We start from the raw sequence: 22,911 nt of genomic DNA, 5'->3' as shown, positions 1-22,911 counted from the left end.
CAACAGCACACAGATTCTTCATATCTTATAACAGCAACACTAAATTATTGCAGAAAGAACTGACAACTTCCTGTCCTTTATGATCAAGACTTGTCTACTAATTTATTTCAACATAGTCTTCATTTTACTCAGTGTTCTTATAATTCAAAAACAACAGCCAAGTCATACAAATATCATACCTAATTCTCAGTTGCTAAGCACCAAATCACAACTGTAGCATTTTGCAGTGGTGTAGATACTACACACACACACACACACACACATATATTATATATCTACACACATACACACATCACTAGGAGCTATGTAACAAACATTCTCCTCAACAGACTGATCTGCTTCACCATGAGTTGGAACTTGGATACAAGGATGTTGATAGTAAGTGTTTAGTGCACAAAGAGAATTTTGGATTAAAGGTTAAGAAGCTGTCAATAACACTGAGGAATGGTAAAATAAAACATAAAATGTTAAGAGACATGCTTACCGCAGTGTCATTGGTAGCAATGTACACCAGCACATCAGAGTTGTTTCTGCCATTAATGTACCGGTAACAGTTCCATACACAGCTAATCAGATAACCCTGCAAAGAGAATGTGCTTGTTATTACATAAAGAAAATAGGAAATATATTTTTTTTTACCACAGTTTTGTGAAAATCCCTGAACTTTGATTGGCTAAAGATGGTCTTCAGCCAATCAGAGCACACGATATACATAATTGCTAAACTTTACATGAGAAAAGGAAAGGAAAGAAAAGACCACAAAAAAGTTAAAATCATATGTAAACACCAATAAAATGTCACTTTTTCTTAAAAAAATATTTTAACTACTTCGGTCTTAATATTCTGTCCCTCTGCCACACACTTTACATCTCTTGTGGGGTTGGAAGTGGTCATTTCACAAAAACTCTAAATAATTTTTTTTCATTATACATTTAAAATTATATTGGGAGAGTTCTTATTCAGAATCTGGCCCAAATTAGTTAACCTTTATTACTGCAAATATTAAGTTGTTATAATATTACAGATTAACCAATATACTTCATTTAACAGATTAACAGTTTCTATGCTGTTTCAAATTATTATTCTTACAGATATTTATATAGTTTTAATATAATAAAAGCCTAATATTAACTCACTAATAATTGTATCCTGATCTAATAAGCTTCCTGCTTTCGCCCTTGGAGTTTATGAAGACCAGAATATGATCACTGCCTTGTGAAGAAGCACAGCCTCACGTTATTTGAATAAAGCAAAATAAAAGATGCTCTAGAGATATCAAAGTATATACTGAGGAATTTGATCTTTCCAATGATTAAATACTAAGTACTTCAGTAGCTCTGCATGGTTTCACTGTAGGTTTTATGGTTTCAGAATTCAGATACTATGCTGATGAGTGCAGTATAAGAGTCTATACAGAACACAGAAAAGGAAGCATAAAAAGCATAATGAAAAGCAATTGGTTACTGAAACATTAACCCACACTCATTTGAGAATATAAGCAGCTGGTGTCGTTTTACTGGCCAAGAGATTTGGACACACACATTCTTGGCCAGCTCAACATAAGTAATGGAAATTCATTTTGCCCACGGTACACTGCAAGTCCAGCAACTTTCCTTTAGATTTGTTCTTAAGAACTCAATTGATATTTATGCTGAAGCATTATTAGACTGAGTCACTGACCTATTTACTAATTCTCCCCCCCCCCCCCGCCCAAAAAAAACCCACCTTGGACTGAGCTTTCAATTAGAGCTTTAAGAAATGTCATTGGACAGCATAGTGAATTAATACATTAGTCTCATCTCTGAAGACCCATGTGAAAGGAATTCAATGATCTCAGCCTAGCCCATCCTTAATGGTATTCATGCACATCACATACCAAGCTGCACATATGCATGCACACCCATTCAGTAGGAATGGTAACCTTTGCTCAGAAGAGGCGCAAGGTCAAGTCACAAAGGGTATGTCTACACTACGGGATTAATCCAAATTTATATAATTCGAATTTTGGAAACAGATTATATAAAGTCGAATGTATGCGGCCACACTAAGCACATTAATTTGGTGGTGTGCGTCCATGTACCGGGGCTAGCGTCTATTTCCGGAGCATTGCACTGTGGGTAGCTATCCCATAGCTATCCCACAGTTCCCGCAGTCTCCTCTGCCCATTGGAATTCTGGGTTGAGATCCCAATGCCTGATGGGGCCAAAAACATTGTTGCGGGTGGTTCTGGGTATATCCTCCCCCCTCTCCAGGGAAGCAACCGCAGACAACCGTTTCGCGCCTTTTTCCTGGGTGAACAGTGCAGACGCCATACCACGGCAAGCATGGAGCCCGCTCAGCTCAAGACAGCAGTCATGAACATTGTAAACACCTCGCGCGTTATCGTGCAGTTTATGCTGAACCAGAACCTGCAAAACCAGATGGCGAGGAGTAGGCTACGGCAGCGCGGCGGCGAGAGTGATGAGGATATGGATATGGAATTCTATCAAACTGCGGGACCCGGTGCTTTGGAGATCATGCTGTTAATGGGGCAGGTTATAGCCGTGGAACGCCGATTCTGGGCCCGGGAAACAAGCACAGACTGGTGGGACCGCACAGAGTTGCAGGTGTGGGACGATTCCCAGTGGCTGCAAAACTTTTGCATGCATAAGGGCACTTTCTTGGAACTTTGTGACTTGCTTTCCCCTGCCCTGAAGCGCCAGAATACCAAGATGAGAGCAGCCCTCACAGTTGAGAAGCAAGTGGCGATAGCCCTGTGGAAGTTTGCAACGCCAGACAGCTACCGGTCAGTCAGGAATCAATTTGGAGTGGGCAAATCTACTGTGGGGGCTGCTGTGATGCAAGTAGCCAAAGCAATCACTCAGGTGCTGCTACGAAAGTTAGTGACTCTGGAAAATGTGCAGGTCATAGTGGATGGCTTTGCTGCAATGGGATTCCCTAACTGTGGTGGGGCGATAGATGGAACCCATATCCCTATCTTGGCACCGGAGCACCAAGGGACCCAGTACATAAACCACAAGGGGTACTTTTCAATGGTGCTGCAAGCGTCACAAGGGACGTTTCACCAACATCAACATGGGCTGGCCGGGAAGGGTTCATGACGCTCGCGTCTTCAGGAACACTAATCTGTTTAAACGGCTGCAGCAAGGGACTTACTTCCCAGACCAGAAAATAACCGTTGGGGATGTTGAAATGCCTATAGTTATCCCTGGGGACCCAGCCTACCCCTTAATGCCATGGCTTATGAAGCCATGGCGCTCGTTACTGACTCGCTCAGACCTCAGCCAACCCAATATCCCCGTTGTTATTGCTGCTTGCTGTGTGCTCCACAATCTCTGTGAGAGTAAGGAGGAGACCTTTACGGCGGGGTGGGAGGCTGAGGCAAATCGCCTGGCTGCTGATTATGCGCAGCCAGACACCAGGGCGATTAGAAGATCACACCAGGAAGCGTTGCGCATCAGAGAAGCTTTGAAAACCAGTTTCATGACTGGCTACGGTGTGAAAGTTCTGTTTGTTGAAAACCCGCCCCCTTGATTGACTCATTCCCTGTAAGCAAACCACCCTCCCCCTTAAATCACAGCTTGCTTTTAAAGGAAATAAAGTCACTATTGTTTAAAAATCATGTATTCTTTATTAATTGATTATAAACATAGGGAGAGAACTGACAAGGTAATCTGGGTGAGGTTTGGGAGGAGGATAGGAGGGAAATAAAAGGCCACTGAAAAAATTCAATATAATGACAGCCTTTTGGTTGGGCTGTCCACTGGGTGGAGTGGGAGGGTGCACAGAGCCTCCCCACCGCATACTTACACGTCTGGGTGAGGAGGATATGGAACATGGTGCGGGGGGGAGGGAGGTTATACAGCGGCTGCAGCGGCAGTCTGTTATCCTGCTGCCATTCCTGAAGCTCCACCAGATGCCGGAGCATGTCCGTTTGATCACGCAGCAGCCCCAGCGTTGCAGCCTGCCACCTCTCATCTCGAGCATCTCTCATAACCTCACGTTCACTGGTATCTTTCCTATATTTAGATACCATGTCCTTCCACTCATTCAAATGAGCTCTTTCATTGCGGGTGCATTCCATTATTTCCGAGAACATCTCGTCTCGCGTCCTCTTTCTCCGCCGCCTTATCTGAGATAGCCTTCGGGACGGAGGAGGGAGGGTTGAAAAAAAGGAGAGAAATTTTTTAAATGATACATTTTACAGAACAATGCTTATACTCTTTCATGGTGAACAACACTATTCACATTACATAGCACATGTGATTTCAGTACAAGGTCGCATTTTCCATCTTAATATTGAGTGCCTGTGGCTTTGGTGTTAGAGATCACAGATGCAGGTCCAGGCAACAGAATTCAGCTTGCATGCGGCCATGGTAAGCCATTGTCTTTCGGCTTCTGCGCCCTCCTTTCCCACATACCAAGCAAAGCCCATTGACTGCTGCGGTTTTCCTGTTAACCTTCAGCAGCAGAAAACAAACTAACCCCCCCCTCATCCAAGTCTCTGGGATGATCGCTTTATCCCTCTCCCCCACCGCATGGCTGGTAACAGGGAAGATCCCTGCTAGCCAAACGCGAAAAGCTATGGGCCAATTCCCCTCCCCCCCATGCTTGGCTAACTGCAGGGAAGGATTTCTTTTCAGCCACAGGCAAACAGCCCAGTAGGAACGGCCACCTCTGTCCCCTTAATTAAATTTCTGTATTTCAATCAGGTTACCATGAGCGATATCACTCTCCTGAGGATTACACAGCGAGATAAAGAACGGATGTTGCTTGAATGCCAGCAAACACCGGGACCATACGCTGCCAGGCTTTGTCATGCAATGATACCAGATTACTTGCTACTAGCATGGCGTAGTCAAGTGTCCTACCATGGAGGATGGAATAAGGCTGTACTGCCCAGAAACCTTGTGGCAAGGCTTTTGGAGTACCTCCAGGAGAGCTTCATGGAGATGTCCCTAGAGGATTTCCGCTCCACCCCCAGACACGTTAACAGACTTTTCCAGTAGCTGTACTGGCCGCGATTGCATCCCAAGTCCTCAGGGCAAAGTAATCATTAAAAAACGCTTGCTTTTAAAACAAGTTTTATATTTTAAAAGGTAAACTCACCTGAGGTCCCTTCCATTGGGTCATGGTCTTGGATACTGGCTTGGAAGGGTTGGGAGGGTACTTCAGTCAGGCTGAAAAAAAGATCCTGGCTGTTGGGGAGAATGGAGTGCTGTGTGCTCTCCACAAGCTCGTCCTCCTCCTCCTCCTCTTCCCCATCCGCAGAATCCTCAGGTGTAGCTGATGAGATTATCCCCGCCTCGGAATCCACGGTCAGAGGTGGGGTAGTGGTGGCACCCCCCCTAGAACTGCACGCAGCTCGGCGCAAAAGCGGCATGTCCGCGGCTCTGAGCCGGAGCGACCGTTTGCCTCCTTTGTCTTTTGATTGGCTTGTCTGAGCTCCTTGACTTTCAGGCGGCACTGATCTGAGTCCCTATTGTGGCCTCTCTTCATCATGCCTTTGGAGATTTTTTCAAAAGTGTTGGCATTTCGTCTTTTCAAACGAAGTTCTGCTAGCACTGAATCCTCTCCCCATATAGTGATCAGATCCAGTACGGTCCATGCTGGTGCTCTTTTTTGATTATCGGCCTACATGGTTACCTATGCTGATGAGCTATCTGTGGTCACCTGTGCTCTCCACGCTGGGCAAACAGGAAATTAAATTCAAATGTTCGCGGGGCTTTTCCTGTCTACCTGGCCAGTGCATCCGAGTTCAGATTGCTGTCCAGAGCGGTCACAATGGTGCACTGTGGGATAGCTCCCGGAGGCCAATACCATCGAATTGCGGCCACACTAATCCTAATTCGAAATGACAATATCGATTTTGGCGCTACTCTGCTCGTCGGGGAGGAGTACAGAAATCGATTTTAAGAGCCCTTTATTTTGAAACAAATGGCTTCATCGTGTGGACGGGTGCAGGGTTAATTCGATTTAACGCTGCTAAATCCAAATTAAAGTCATAGTGTAGACCAGGCCAAAGGTATGGCAAGATAGGATAAAGGTGCCTGGGAAGAACTGAGTGGGGAAACTTGCACATTGCCTGATGATCTCCATTTCAAGAACACTAACATTCATTACATTCCATCCTGACAAAACTTTAATAAACCCCCAAATTAATTTCTATTTGTTAAGCAACATAGATCACAGTAATACTATAGAACTGGGCTGCATAAAAGATTAGCAATTCCTATTTCTTAGCTGTTTCAGTGCCATAGGAAGAAATACAACAGACTCAATGGGTACCTATACACAGCCCAGGACAGCAAGTCTCAGAGCCTGGGTTGACTGACCTGGGCTTGAGCTATGGTGCTAGATACAGCTGTGTGGTAATTGGGGTGCAGGCTGGAGCTCGGGCTCTGAAGCCCATCCTGTTCCCTAGGCTTCAGAGCCCGAGCCCAAATGTCTACACAGCTATTTTCAGTGGTGTCCTGCAAACCTGAGTCTGTCAACCCAGGCTCTGAGATTCGCTGCAATGGGCTGCCAGTCACTGTGAAGATGTACCTTGAAAGGGCCATTTCACATGGGCCTATGCAAATACAATCTGCACTTACATCTATCTTGTGAGCACAATACAAATACACATTTTCAGACAGTAAGGGTGGCCAAACACTCCATACCCAGAAAACCACAAAGCAAAGCTGTACTGACTGCCAAAGATTAATATGATCCAGTGGTTTGGTTTTACAATGTTTCAGTTGTATTTTGACATGGAAAAGGCCTTGATCTGCTGGCCCAAAAATGTCTACATAATTAAAATTTGAATTTAACTTTAATTAAAGTAACTTCCCTGCTTTAGAGAGGCTCTGCGCTCCTCACCTTCCCACTGCAGTACACCCAGAAATGTCTGTGGGCTAGCAAACTTCGCTATTAGAAATCTTATTAAATCTCTTCCTGCAAGCCCTGTCCCCCCCTAGAGTTCCCCTAGGGTACGAAGATATAGAGAACAGTTTCATATCAAGGCACAGGGATGTATACATGTAACTTACAGGAATACTCCCTAGTGCTGAGATCAGCTTATTCTGCAAAATGTGTAAAAATTGGAATATCTTTTCTGCTGCCTCATTTGCAAAAAAAAGAAAAGAAATCTAGGGCCCAGGCAGCTGAAGAGCACCCAGTGCATTGTCGGAGGAGGAGTTGCCAAGGTGGTTTTCTGCTATCTTTGTGCTCACTTGGTCACCTGGGTCAGTACTACACCAAACCTGTCCCCCCAGTGGAAGTTAAAGCAGTCTGAATGGTTTTCCCATATGTTCATCATGGCAGCTGGAGATTGCCAGGAAGCTGTGGCCATGCTCCCTAAGCCAGCTGAAGGGAAGAGTGTGTTTTAGGAGCCATGATTCTAGGCCATGAGAGATTCCCTCCATACTCAGACGAGAGTGCCAGCTTTAAATAATAGTAATGTGCAGAGCAACCCAAACACAGGTGAGAATCTGGGCTTGGGTCTTCATGCAGGAGACAGTGGTATTCTGTTGTAGTACACTCAAATGTCAAAACTAATGTTTAATCATTAATGTATAAATACTAGAACCAGGTGAAACTTTTGGCTGTAACTTTCTTCAGCGAATTGTTTCAATTAAACTGCTCCCACCCTCCACCCCCTAAAAAAAAAAAAATCAAAAGTTTCATTGTGGCATTTTTGAAATGTCAACTTTAGATGTGAAACTTTTTGTTTCCAAATTTCTTTCAACTTCATTTAGAAAGTTTTTAAAAAGCTCAGAATCAAAACAAAATGTTTCCTTTCATGTTGAATGGTATGTTTCATTTGACTCTAAATCTTTTTTTTTTTTTTTCCAATTTTTCAGACTGCCAGCAAACAAGGGAGGGAAAAAAAAAAAAAGTCAGATATTAGCATAGCTCTAATAAATACATCTCTGGTGCTGGATGCCTTCCCTTGGCCAGATGGGAAACTCCTACATTTGGTGGTGTCTAAGACCCCGTCTACACTACAGACTTATATTTGTATAACTACGTTGCTCAGGGATGTGAAAAAGCCACACCCCGAGTGACACTGTTATACCGACCTAACCCTCCGTGTAGACAGTCAATGGGAGAGCTTCTTGGGGAGATGGATTAACTACACCAACGGAAGAAGCTCTTCCATTGGCATCGGAGCACGTTCACTTACATCAGTGTTTCTCAAACTGGGGTCTCCGCTTGTGCAGGGAAAGCCCCTGGCGGCCGGGCTGGTTTGTTTACCTGAACCGTCCGCAGGTCTGGCCCATCGCAGCTCCCACTGGCCGCGGTTCACTGCTCCGGGCCAATGGGAGCTGCTGGAAGTGGCGTAGGCCGAGGGATGTACTGGCCGCCGCTTCCAGCAGCTCCCATTGGCCTGCAGCGGTGAACCGTGGCCAGCGGGAGCTGCAATCGGCCGGACCTGCGGACAGGGCAGGTAAACAAACTGGCCCGGCCCGCCAGGGGCTTTCCCTACACAAGCGGCGACCCCACTTTGAGAAACACTGACTTACGTGCTACAATGGCATAGCTGCATCAGTGCGGCTGTGCCAATGCAGCGCTTCAAGTGTCGATTTGCCCTAAAGCTGGTTCTTTGGAGAGATTAAACATCTGAAATAGTACATTTCTGGTGAAAACTGAAGGCCAAAAGGACTATTGCTTTGGGGTTGTTGGGTTTTTGCCATATTTGCAAAGCACAAATGGCCCCCCATTTAGATTCCTCCTTTAAAATAGTTTGCTTGATACAGGGACCCCTACCCAAATGTAAGAGTGTCATGCTGCCAAATGTTTTTTAAATTACGTATGTTATTTTGTTTTATAGTTCTTACTCTATGAATCACCTTTCCCTCCTGCGATGTTTGCTAGGCTATGGTGCGCCTCTCTCTACTTTTAACAGTAGAACTCCAATTCATGAAAGCACTCAATTTTTTTTTTTTTTATGTTCAGTACCTTTCAGTTTCAATACACAAATGTGATACCATCTGTTATGTATATCAAAGTGATAAATAGTGCGATGCATTTGATACTAGGCAACTTTCTTTTCATTAAGCAGGCTCCATAAATCTGCAAAACAACTCTTTTGCAAACAAGCAATTCAAATGAAAATGCCAATGCTGACTGTATTTTAGTATATATTTCCACTATTAGTGAGTCATATATTTTGAGACACATATGCATTAATTATATGTTGCTAGAACAAACATTAAGGAAAGTGAGAGTTTGTAATACTGCCAACTCTAGGGGAATCAGCTAAATATGAGAAGAAAGGGACATTAATTGATCTCAATTGCATTAGTCATTTACACTCTTGGAGCAAATATACACTGGCATGTGACAAGCTAAAACCCAAGGATTTTTTTGTACTATGAATTTCCTAGCATTGTCACTTTTCTATTCAGGCCTGTGATTAATCCTTTCTAAAACCTAAAGGAAATATTTATTAAATGAAATATCAAACACATTTGAGAATGACATGAGCTAATCCTTATAATGTAAGAAAATATCACTAATATCATTTGACTGGACTATATATTTGTCTGATTTATTCACATAGAACAACATACTAAATCACGTGTGGGTATTAATGCACTTCCATATTTTGTTTTTGTTTTTTTAAAAGCTGCTGCAATTATCTACCATCTCCTTCCTTGCTGTCAAATCCATGCTAGTTGTAACTAATGTCCCACTGGTTATTCAGCCTTGTTAAGTCAACAAAATACAGTTGTTCTGGAGAGAAAGGGGGAGGGCTATTCCAAAGACATTCCATATATAGAAGATGAATTTTATACACATGCTCACCTTGAAAGCCAGAATGATGCTTATGAAGAGTAGAATAATCACAACTAGACAAGTAGGATTTACTGCCATAATCTCTTCCTTGTACGGAAAGTTAGCAGGCTGCAGAAACAAAAACATTATAAATCTCTTGAAAGATTAGGGAGCCATTCCCCAGGCTCTTTAAGTAATAATTTATGAGACGGCAGTTAAATCTGATAGCTCTTCTTTGGACCTGTATTTTAGTTTCTGGCACATCTGGATACAATAAGAATTATAACTACAGTGATATCTTCATACTTCAGAAGACAGGACAATTCAATGTAACATGCACATCCTAGTGAAGAGAAAACTGGAGGGCTGTTTTAGGTTTGGGGTTTCTTTGTTTCTTTGGCCTGTTTGCCTTATAACTAACCCAAGGGAGAATGGACAGAACTTTGGGAAATTTGACATTCTCTAAAGTCAGAGCAAGGTTTGCAAAGAATAAATTCTCTCACAGTGATTGCACCTATTGTCCTATGCACAACTCTCCATTCTGTTTGGGCAGGAACAGCTGGTTGGCAACACAACACATGGTCCTGGGGCAAAAGCACAGGCTTAGGAATCAGGAGAACTGAGTGTTATTCCTAGCTCTGTCAAACTTCCTTTGTGACCTGCGAGTTAACTTCTCTAGACCTCAGGGTATGTCTTGACTACTGGCCGGATCGGCGGGCAGCGATCGATCCAGTGGGGATTGATTTATCGCGTCTAGTCTAGACGCAATAAATCGATCCCCGAGCACTCTCCTGTTGACTCCTGTACTCCAGCTCGGCGAGAGGCGCAGGCAGAGTTGACGGGGGAGCGGCAGCAGTTGACTCACCGTAGTGAAGACACTGCGGTGAGTAGATCTAAGTACGTCGATTTCAGCTACTTTATTCACGTAGCTGAAGTTGCGTAACTTAGATCGATTCCCCCCCCTCCCAGTGTAGACCAGGTTTCAGTTTCCTCATCCATACAACCAGATAATACTCTTCCTACTTCACAGGAAAACTGCTGTTAATGAATAAAATCTTACATCTGAAAGGCACTTTAAGATCATTAGACAAAAGATGTTAAATCTGCTGCATTGTTTTAAAATAAAAAAAAGAGTGGAAATCATCAAAGATCATCAAATTGTTTTGAAGCATTGCAATGTGCAACTTGCAACTGCAGTTGGAGTAAGTCTCTACTTATAAATGAAATAGTTCTTTGCAAAAGAATTTCACTCAGAGGACTTCACTGTAAACCTCTTGTACACAACAGTTTTGAATACCCTTTCTATTTACATTTTAATTAGCACTGTCCTTCCCCTGAGGCATTAAATGAACCAAACTGTTCTGTTAGTTAATCTGGATTTACACCAGTGTAACTCCTTGTTGTTACTTAGAGCAGAAGTTAGCCCTGTGTCTGAGGAATTTCTTTTTTTGTCAGCTGTTTGTGAGAAATTTTCTTTATTTAGAAGTTCCATTAAATGTTTTTAATGCTTAAGATCATCAGATGGTACAACAGATTGGAAATAACTACTACATAAATACATTTTCAGCTCCTTGAGAGACGTGTTTTTATTCTTTCCTTGAATTTCATGACTAATATTTTGATCACTTTATTTTCATTATAAAATTTCCTGCTTCTTGCAGAGGTCTAGCTAAATTTAAAATTAATTGCTTCATTGCCTGCAAATGAATTTACTTAACAATATGCTATTTCACACAATATCCTTATCGCAAACACAGTGGAAGTACAGTAGAACCTCATAGTTATGAACACCAGAGTTACAAACTGACTGATCAACCACACACCTTATTTGGAACGGAGAGTACACAATCAGGCAGCAGGGACAAAAAAAGTATAGAGTACAACACTGTATTAAGCATAAATGACTAAAAAACGTTTAATAAAAGATTTGACAAGGTAAAGAAACTTTCTGTGATTATTTCATTTAAATTAAGTTGGTTAAAACTGGCATTTTTCTTCTCCATAGTAAAGTTTCAAAGCTGTATTCAGTTAATGTTCAGTTGTAAACCTTTTAAAGAACAGCCATAATATTTTGTTCAGAGTTACAAACATTTCAGAGTTAGGAACAACCTCCATTCCCGAGGTGTTCGTAACTCTGAGATTCTACTGTAGTTACTCAGAGACCCAAAAGGAGCTAGAAGTGTGTTGATAAGAGACCTGATGAAAAACAAAAACAAACAAACAAAAAAAACCCTTAAAAAATGCAGAAACTTAAAAGATTTCATGCCATGGAATGTACTTCATGACTACAGCTGTGGGGTCTTGTACTTTGTTAGATAGTCTACCTTATTGGCTGCTGAAGACAGACTTATGAACAGTTACAATAAAATTTCCTGAATATAATTTCTTTGCTACTGAACTTTTTTTTTTTTTTAGTACAACAACTAGAACCAATTTGTAACTGGAATGAAGACTCAGACTGACACTTCTGTCATGTTAGACTCTCTGATATCAGAGAACCTCTGTCACAGTTCTGAGATTGGATATGTGTCAAGCCCGTATTTTGTTCAAACCCAAATGGCATATTTCCAGATTTCAACTGTGCTGGAATTTGTTCCTCTGAGGGAAAGAGAGAGGGTGGGGAGGTGGGAAAAAGGAAACGACCAATAAAGTTCCTACTTGTTTAAAGAGCAGGAACATCTGCTAGAGCCATGAACCATTAGCTAGCCAAATTCAACAGCAGCAGGTGCTATTCATCAGGTCCAGGCTTGTCTTTAAGTGTCAGTCAATTGAAATTTCAGATTCTATGGAAATAACAGAGCAAGCTACAATAAGCATCAATAAGTATAAAATAGGTGACTTTTTGAAGAGTTGAATCTAATGGGAATTTTACAGAATGACGGTCAGGATAATTTCTTCTCAGATGACATTTTCCCCACTGTTTTGACTATAAAGCCTCAGGATGGACTTCCGTAGGTCTCCTTCCATGTGGGCTATGCCTCATTCAGGTAAATTTGAGCTCTATGGCAGCAGTACTGTGCAATCAGATCTTTTTCAACACTTCCCGATTAGTGTGAAAGCTCAAGCCATGCCCCCACTTGGTAGTCCCACATATTCCCTATGACGAAGAGGCTATTTGAAGGCTAACCGAGAGCACAAGATCAACATGTCAACCTGGGAGAAAGAAATATTGTGTTGCAACAAGACTGAAGATAGCACCAAAGGTCTCCATGTATGAAAGGTAGGTATGGGGAGAGATTATTTGTAGGTTGAAGGGCATTATTCTCAGCTAGAATCATGACACTGATGAGGCATGTTATACAGGTGATACGGTTAAAGACTGAATTAATATGTGAAATAAGACCAGAGGGCCATATTTTAATGCACAGTAATGAGATAGAAAGCAGAAACATGATGAGACTCAAAGAAATTCAGTTTATCAATTTGACGAATGTTAGCTTTCCTGTTGTCCAAACTGGGATTTCACCATTGCCAGTTCCTTATCGGCACACAGTTTACACCACCACAGTGTGATTTGCACTGTTAGGGTAAGCTATACATATAGAATATATATCCACACTAGGGCTTTCTAGTGTTGCAGCTATAGCAGTAACTGAAAATCTAGTACAGAAAAGGCCTGGGAGACAAATTTCAGAACAAGAGCTTGGTGGGTGCACAACTGATGGGGTAGAACTCAGGGGGGGAAAAATGTGAAATGTCATACAAGGTTTGACTTGTCTGTGGCAAAAATTAGTTCACGAGTTTGCAGCTGGATATTCTATTTGTGCATTAATTAAAATGTGGCCTGTGCAGAAGATTTCCTGGATAGACGTCAGGATATGCTTCTACGGGCACAACATTCTGAAGAATCAGAGCAGGCTGCGCAGTGGGGACAGAAGGACGGTGAAGAAATTTGGCAGCATGTGACCTCCAGAAGAAGAAGGAGGAGCGTCCATGTACCAGCAATGCAGATACTGGTGAGCAACTGTTTTCATGTTCTCTCCACAGGTACAAATGCGGAGAGTGGACTAGATGATACATCTGAGGGAAGGGAACAGAAGGGGACTCCACCGATTGGAAGGCATGAGATGCACTGTCCTAGGGGGGGTTCCTCAACCACCGCTCCCAAGAGAAGGAGGCGGGTGGTGGTCGGGGACTATCTCCTCAGGGGGACTGAGTCATCTGTCTGACATCCCGACCGGGAAAACCGAGAAGTGTGCTGCTTGCCAGGAGCTAGGATTCACGATGTGACTGAGAGACTGCCGAGACTCATCAAGCCCTCAGATCGCTACCCCTTCCTGCTTCTCCACGTGGGCACCAATGATACTGACAAGAATGACCTTGAGCGGATCACTGCAGACTAAGTGGCTCTGGGAAGAAGGATAAAGGAGTTTGAGGCGCAAGTGGTGTTCTCGTCCATCCCCCCTATGGAAGGAAAAGGCCCGGGTAGAGACCGTCGAATCGTGGAAGTCAATGAATGGCTACACAGAGAAGGCTTTGGATTCTTTGACCATGGGATGGTGTTCCAAGAAGGAATGCTAGGCAGAGACGGGCTCCACTTAACGAAGAGAGGGAAGAGTATCTTCGCAAGCAGGTTGGCTAATCTAGTGAGGAGGGCTTTAAACTAGGTTCACTGGGGAAGGAGACCAAAGCGCTGAGGTAAGTGGGATGCCAGGAGGAAGCACAAGCAGGAGAGCGCAAGAGGGGAGGACCCCTGCCTCATACTGAGAAAGCAGGACGATCAGCAAGTTAACTTAAGTGCCTATACACAAATGCAAGAAGCCTGAGAAACAAGCTGGGAGAACTAGAAGTCCTGGCACACTCAAGGAATTATGATGTGATTGGAATAACAGAGACCTGGCGGAATAACTGTTCAGGAAGGACAGGCAGGGCAGAAAAGGTGGAGGAGATGCATTGTATGTAAGAGAGCAATATGACTGCTCAGAGCTCCAGTATGAAACTGCAGAAAAAACTGAGAATCTCTGGATTAAGTTTAGAAGTGTGAGCAACAAGGGTGATGTCGTGGTGGGAGTCTGCTATAGACCACCAGACCAGGAGGATGAGGTGGACAAGGCTTTCTTCCGGCAACTAACAAGTTACTAGATTACAGGCCCTGGTTCTCATGGGGGACTTCAATCACCCCAATATCTGCTGGGTGGGCAATACAGCGGTGCATAGACAATCCAGGAAGTTTTTGGAAAGTGTAGGGGACAATTTCCTGGTGCAAGTGCTGGAGGAACCAACTAGGGGCAGAGCTCTTCTTGACCTGCTGCTCACAAACAAGGAAGAATTAGTAGGGGAAGCAAAAGTGGATGGGAACCTGGGAGACAGTGGGTCAAGTTCAGGATCCTGACACAAGGAAGAAAGGAGAGCAGCAGAATACGGACCCTGGACTTCAGAAAAGCAGACTTTGACTCCCTCAGGGAACTGATGGGCAGGATCTCCTGGGAGAATAACATGAGGGGGAAAGGAGTCCAGGAGAGCTGGCTGTATTTTAAAGAATCCTTATTTAGGTGGCAGGAACAAACCATCCCGATGTGTAGAAAGAATAGTAAATATGGCAGGTGACCAGCTTGGCTTGACAGTGAAATCCTTCCTGATCTTAAACACAAAAAAGAATCTTACAAGAAGTGGAAGATTGGACAAATGACTAGGGAGGAGTATAAAAATATTGCACAGGCTTGCAGGAGTGAAATCAGGAAGGCCAAAATCACACTTGGAGTTGCAGCTAGCAAGAGATGTTAAGAGTAACAAGAAGGGTTTCTTCAGGTATGTTGTTAGGAACAAGAAGAAAGTCAAGGAAAGTGTGGGCCCCTTACTGAATAGGAAGGCAACCTAGTGACAGAGGATGTGGAAAAAGCTAACGTACTCAATACTTTTTTTGCCTTTGTCTTCACGAACAAGGTCAGCTCCCAGACTACTGCATGGGGCAGCACAGCAAGGGGAGGAGGTGACCAGCCCTCCGTGGAGAAAGAGGTTCAGAACTATTTAGAAAAGCTGGACGAGCACAAGTCCATAGGGCCGGATGCGCTGCATCTGAGGGTGCTAAAGGAGTTAGCGGATGTAATTGCAGAGCCATTGGCCATTATCTTTAAAACTCATGGTGATCGGGGGAGGTCCCGGATGACTGGAAAAAGGCTAATGTAGTGCTCATCTTTAGAAAAGGGAAGGAAGAGGATCCGGGGAACTACAAGCTAGTCAGCCTTACCTCAGTCCCTGGAAAAATCATGGAGCAGGTCCTCAAGGAATCAATTCTGATGCACTTAGAGGAGAAGAAAGTGATCAGGAACAATCAGCCTGGGTTTACCAAGGGCAAGTGATGCCTGGCTAACCTAATTGACTTCTATGATGAGATAACTGACTCTGTGGATGAGGGGAAAGCAGTGGACGTGTTATTCCTTGACTTTAGCAAAGCTTTTGATATGGTCTCCCACAGTATTCTTGCCAGCAACTTAAAGAAGTATGGGCTGGATGAATGGACTATAAAGATGGATAGAAAGCTGGCTAGGTCATCGGGCTCAACGGGTAGTGATCAATGGCTCTATGGCTAGTTGGCAGCCGGTATCAAGTGGAGTGCCCCAAGGGTCAGTCCTGGGGCCAGTTTTGTTCAATATCTTCATTAATGATCTGGAGGATGGCGTGGACTGCACCCTCAGCAAGTTTGCAGATGACACTAAACTGGGAGGAGTGGTAGATACGCTGGAGGGTAGGGATAGGATACAGAGGGACCTAGACAAATTAGAGGATTGGGCCAAAAGAAACCTGATGCGGTTCAACAAGGACAAGTGCAGAGTCCTGCACTTAGGATAGAAGAATCCCATGCACTGCTACAGACTAGGGACTGAGTGGCTAGACAGCAGTTCTGCAGAAAAGGACCTAGGGGTTACAGTGGACGAGAAGCTGGATATGAGTCAACAGTGTGCCCTTGTTGCCAAGAAGGCTAACAGCATTTTGGGTTGTATAAGTAGGAGCATTGCCAACAGATTGAGGGACATGATCATTCCCCTCTATTCGACATTGGTGAGGCCTCATCTGGAGTATTGTGTCCAGTTTTGGGCCCCACACTACAAGAAGGATGTGGAAAAATTGGAAAGAGTCCAGCGGAGGGCAACAAAAATGATTAGCGGGCTGGAGCACATGACTTATGAGGAGAGGCTGAAGGAACTGGGATTGTTTAGTCTGCAGAAGAGAAGAATGAGGGGGGATTTGATAGCTGCTTTCAACTACCTGAAAGGGGGTTCCAAAGAGGATGGATCTAGACTGTTCTCAGTGGTATCAGATGACAGAACAAGGAGTAACAGTCTCAAGTTGCCGTGGGGGAGGTTTAGGTTGGATATTAGGAAAAACTTTTTCACTAGGAGGGTGGTGAAGCACTGGAATGGGTTACCTAGGGAGGTGGTTGGAATCTCCTTCCTTAGAGGTTTTTAAGGTCAGGCTTGACAAAGCCCTGGCTGGGATGATTTAGTTGGGGATTGGTCCTGCTTTGAGCAAGGGGTTGTACTAGATGACCTCCTAAGGTCCCTGATATCCCCCTCTCTGCCATTACCTGTGGACAGTGCTTGCTTTTTAGGTTGCATTCAGTCTGACAAATATTCTGAGCCTGATTCTCATTTATAGTAAGGCCTCTCTCATAACTGCTCTGGCAGCATAAAGGGTGACCTTAATGTGGCAGTGAATTCATGCTCACTTTAATGTCCCTTTACACAGCCAGAGCAGAGAACAGGTACTTTAATATAAATCAGAATTAGATTGTCTGTCATATTCCTGCACAGGGAAGCGGCGCGGGCCAAGGGATGTGCTGACCACCGCTTCCCACCGCCCCCGTTGGCTTGGAGCAGCGAACCGCGGCCAGTGGGAGGCGCGATCGGCCGAGCCTGCGGACGCGGCAGGTAAACAAACCGGCCCGCCAAAGTGCTTACCCTGGCAAGCCGCGTGCCAAAGGTTGCCGATCCCTGATATATAGACTGCATACAGAGCTTGCTTCTGAGTAAGATACCACATGTGTTCATCTTAAAATCCTTAATCACTGCCAGGTATGACTCAGGTTAGTTTAAATAAGGTATTTTTACACACACTGCCACCTAGTGGCTGACCAGTATAATACAATTTAGCATTGCATCACATCTCCGCCTAAGTTTTACATCCCTACTATTTATGCTTTCATGCTCTTTGTCTGTTAAGTGTCTCGGAATTGTACTAGCTTTCTAATTATATGACTTGAACACATAACAACTTGGGCAGAAAGAGGCAGGAGTAAGGGTTTGGGGGAAGAGGTGGAGTGGGGGAAGGGCCGGGGTTGAGCCCGCCCAGGCAAAGGAAAAAGCCAGCACCTATGTGCCGGACTATATCCAGTAGCTTCTGCTGATGTTGATCTCTAACTCAGAAGGGCAAAGAAGGGCACTAGTTTGCTTTTGACACCATGTCATGTTCCTCTACCAGATATGGACTGGCTACAGAGCTTGTTTCGGAGTGACGTACACACCAGATGTGTGCATAATAAAATGCTTTAATACAGTGGTTCTCAAACTTTTGTAATGGGGACCCCTTTCACACAGCAAATCTGAGTGTGACCCCCCCCCTTATAAATGAAAAACACTTTAAAAATATTTAACACTATTATAAATACAGGAGGTGAAGCAGTGTTTGGGGTGGAGACTAACAGCTTGTGACCCCCCCATGTAATAACCTCATGACCCCCACAATCCCCAGTTTGAGAACCCCTGCTTTAATACATAGACAAGGTAGTTTACAGTGCCTCCTAGTGGCTGAACAGTATATTACAGTTTTAGCATTCTGCTACACTGTCTGTAGCCACATGGGAGCTGGGCTGAACAATTTCCCCATAATATTGGTTTCCCAATCACTTTGAGTCCCCTTGGCCTGCCACCACCAAAAGCATTTCTGCAGTTTGAACTCATAGTGGATTGCCTTGGCAGAAGCAGCAACCTGCTCTCTGCAGTCCACTCTCCATTTCTAAAGCACCTTTGTAGTGCCCATGTGTCATACAAGGATATAAACCCAGTAAGAACTGTCGAGGAGGACAGACAACGTCTCCGTCCTGCTCTTGGTCTAATCATTGGCTGCTTCCTGAACACAGCTAGATTTTTTCCTGCTCTGGCTCTGTGGGGTATGCTGTGGTAAAGCGGTGAGTGACCTGAAAATGGGAAGAACTGGATACTTCCTGATCTCCTCTGAGAGCTTTGGTCTGCGGTTGAGGAGACTTTACCTCTGGTTACCTCAGGTTTATATTGGGGCTCTGTTAAACCTAGTATGCTAGGCAATTATTGTCTTTGCGGTGCCAGAAGGAGAGACAGTGAGATAGCAGTGGTCTATCCTATGGGCTATATAAACTGAAATCAGGACTTTGAAGATGATCAGGGTATCAGTGCAAGTAGCAGATTACTGGCGTACTGTGCTCTTCTGAGCACTCCCACAAAGTATACAGGCACAGCAATAGGATTTTGAAAGTAACTCCACTCTAGTTGATAACATTGTCTGCTCTTTGCAAGGGAGAACATGGACCAGTTTTTAGCTGATGGACCTGCTGGCAAAATACTGATGCAATTATTTAGAGAAGGATACAAAGTCTTTAAAACAGGTTCAGGCTCAAACATTACATTGTGTTGATAACGGTAGATATTATCAATGGGAAATGCGGATTTGTAGTTGCACCTAATTCTGTGAGTAGTTTCACAGAAATTAACTGGAGTACTTGCTTAGTAAAGTTCAGTGTACGTAAGGCTCGCAGATTTGTGCCCAAACAGGATTATTTAATTCATTCAATTTGACCATGCAGAAGCAAAAGGGAGAGGTGAAGGTCACTTTATCGAAGGTTTCTGATCTCCTTCATATTTTTACTAGACAGATTTTGTATTTTTTTTTTAGCATTATGGTTAGACTAAAACGGTAAGTAATACCTTTGTCTCCTGGAGGTGAGAGAGAGAGTCATGCTGCACAGAGTGTGACCCCTCAAGATAAATGATAAATAAGCCCTGAAGGGATCTTAGCCAGGTTCCTTTGGCCAAAAGCCTGGGTAGACCTCAGGGTTGGAAGAGGGTGAAGGATTAGACCAGTGATTCTCAAACTTTTGTAGTGGTCACCCCTTTCACATAGCTAGCCTCTGAGTGCGACCTTCCCCCCCCCTCCACCCCCCGCATATCAATTAAAAACACTTTTAAAATATATTTAACACCATTATAAATTCTGGATGCAAAGCGGGGTTTGGGGTTGAGGCTGACAGCTCGTGACCCCCCACACACACCATGTAATAACTGCATGACCCCCAGTTTGAGGACCCCTGGATTAGATTTTGTGTATTTACTTCTAGGCATCTTTATGGCGTTTATCACTGTGGTATCATTGTAAATGTGGGGAGTGATGCTGCTAGGAACACAACTCTTTCAGGGAGATGGACAACCCTCAGGAGAAAGCCTGACCCTAAGAACCAGCCCCTCGATGCCAACTGGCAAAGGGTTTCCAAGAATATCCTGACTCTGGTATGTACATTCTGGTTCACCAAAGAATGCCACGTGAGGTCTTAAATGAAAGCCAGAATCACGCTGGTCATTAGTATTGCTGTGAAACGTAGGGACAGATACTATATAAGAAGTTGCGTATTTATACTGAAAATATGCTCCTGAAGATTTTATCAAGGCAGACTGAACAAACAGGCTTTCTATTAGACAAAAGATGTTCTTTTCACCTGCCTCTCAGTCGACATGTAAATAAGCAGTGGAAGACAACACAATGGAAGCCCCATGTACATACAAACTCAAACTGGTGGATGTGAAATCAACAGGGAGGCAGCACACTGGAGAGGGGGTTATCTTGACCGAGGTAGAGACCATGAACTTTGGGGGATATAAGGAAAAACCAAGGAAAACACTCCTTTATCCTTCACCTGGGCAGTAGTTGGGCAGTGCAATTACAGCTATGAAAATGGGATCACAACCAGGCTTGGTTGAAACGCCGCAAAGGACATTTAGGGTGAGAAACTTCTTTAGGCAGAGAAACTTCTTTAGGCAGGAGGTTACCTGTTAAATTTAATCTCTAGAAAGCATGTTATGCTTTTGTTTTATATGTAACATTTTGTTTCCATTAACTTGAATCTTTGTAATAAACTTATCCTTGTTTTCAGTATCAACAGATAAGTGCTGTGATATTAAGCTAGGAGCTGATCCTGACCACTGGCAGCAGAACTGGTATTTCTGTCAGTGTTCAGGGGATAAGGGGTTGGATATCACAGGGGAATATTTCAAAGGGCTTGGGGATTAGGGTGCACCTGTTTTTTAACCTGCAAGGCAAAGCAAGAGCTAGCATAGCCCAGAGGAGAGTGCTTGGGTGGCTAATACGCTGGTGGTGTCAGGGATCTGACACCCAGTTAAGCACAAGCAAGTCTCCCTCTTATCAGAGGCAGGGGAGGGATAACCAGGTGACTCTCAGTTCTGGGTACCTTAAGAACTGTCTCTCAAGATAACTTATAAATAAGCCTTGAATTGAGCTTGGCCAGATCCCTTTGGCCAAAGCCTGGGAAAACCTCCAGGTGGAAGAAGGGGGTGAAGGACTAGGGTTTGTGTATTTACTTCTAGGCATTTTTATGGCACTTGTCACTGTGTTGTCACTGTAAAGGGGTGGGGGAGTGATGCTGTGTGGAACACAGCTCTTTCAGGGACAATCCTTGAAGAGACTTTAGTAATAGACATCTGGAAAAATGTACACATCTGCTAATAGAATTTTTTGGCAGTAACCAAAGACATTATTAAAATGGCATTCCTAATTCTCTGCTGCCTGTGGTCACTGGTAGGTCAAAAACCAGCCCATCTGAGCTCACCTCTTCTCTTTGCTTCTGTCTGAACCTGCAGGATTGTTAAATCTGCTTGCTTTGGGCATAGATCTGCCAGCCTTAGGCACATTGAATTGGACTTTACTATATAATTTCTCCAAATAATTTCCATGGAACTATGCATGGAATAAGGCACCATTCGACATAGGAGATGACAGAAGTAGGCCTTTTGTTAGCATCACCATGTATCTGAAACGTGACATTGTTTCCACATGCACTATGCAATTTTCTGATGTCAGCCTGCACTGAATGTTGCTTTTTAGCAGTTTGGGTACCTTTGGAAGCCAGTTGTCATTCATGTGTACTTGCACACAAATATATCCTTTTAAAATGTTCCATAAATTGCAAGAGCATCACAGCACAAAGAATTATGTAAAATAAGCAGTTACTCTAACCACAAATCTGATGGTTGAAATGTTCTGTGCTGGTTGTCAGCCCTAAACCGATAGTTCTAACCTACATTAGACTCCCTGATCTTTAGCACTGTAACTATTTAATAGAGACTGTTTAATTCATATTAAATTTGTACTTGTATTGCACTTTTAAAACAAACAGCACCCTATTTATTTTAATAGTAATTATTTAAAGTAGTTTGACCTAAAGCATACTCTTTTTCTTTATCCTCATTAAAGCTTTGATACATGTACTTTCTAAAACCTTAAAATTAAACTCTTACTCTTCTGTCGTCTCGTACACTATATGTAATGAATTAAGCCACAGGCATGAAAACGTGCTCCGAAAACAACATATGCAAGCTTGGTTTTTACTAATGTATAGAAACGGTAAAGCTCATCAGCTAATTTAATGGTACATTTCAAATCAAGTGTGTTAAATAGCTTCACTGTGTATCTGATTGATGTTGCTTTGTGACACTTCAGTTAAGGCTGTCAGCTTTTATTATAAATCCTTACAGGAACGTCCTATAGGATAGAATAGGGATGAAACCAATAAATAGAAATTACTCTTAAAAACCTTTAAATCAAATAGAAAATATTTTAGATTTTTTTTTTTTTTAGTCAGCCTATAGAATTCTAAAGTAGGGATGTAATTATCTATTGAATTCATAGCACGACTTTAAAAACCCCGATAAAACAGCTGGTTGTTTTCTGTTAAATTCTAATGGACTTTTATACTTCAAGGTTTATAGCTGTTCAATAAGAATTCACTCCATATTTAAACATGGAGTTCTTGAGTTATAAAATTGGGGGCAAATATAAAAATTTGGCTAGGCAAGGGATTTGGGGGAGATGGGAGGGAGGTTGTTGCAATTATAGTTTATAAAATAAATTTTAAGCCATTAGTTCTTAAAATACATTTATCACCTAACT

The 22,911-nt window shown here is 43.2% G+C and overlaps 1 protein-coding gene across 1 annotated transcript in view; it reads right to left on the bottom strand.

Annotated features, from left to right (window-relative positions):
• LAPTM4B (lysosomal protein transmembrane 4 beta) overlaps window positions 1-22,911 on the bottom strand; it is a 94,893-nt gene that overhangs the window by 28,517 nt on the left and 43,465 nt on the right. Inside the window, exons 5-6 of the mRNA XM_005291628.5 lie at window positions 9,793-9,891; window positions 485-580 (exon numbers count right to left, since the gene is read on the bottom strand). Coding sequence (XP_005291685.3) covers window positions 485-580; window positions 9,793-9,891 — 195 coding nt within the window. The remainder of the gene's footprint in view (window positions 1-484; window positions 581-9,792; window positions 9,892-22,911) is intronic.

This window comes from Chrysemys picta, chromosome 2 (genome assembly GCF_011386835.1).
Source record: "Chrysemys picta bellii isolate R12L10 chromosome 2, ASM1138683v2, whole genome shotgun sequence".
Lineage (NCBI taxonomy): Eukaryota > Metazoa > Chordata > Testudines > Emydidae > Chrysemys > Chrysemys picta.
This window is presented reverse-complemented; position numbering and strand designations above follow the sequence as displayed.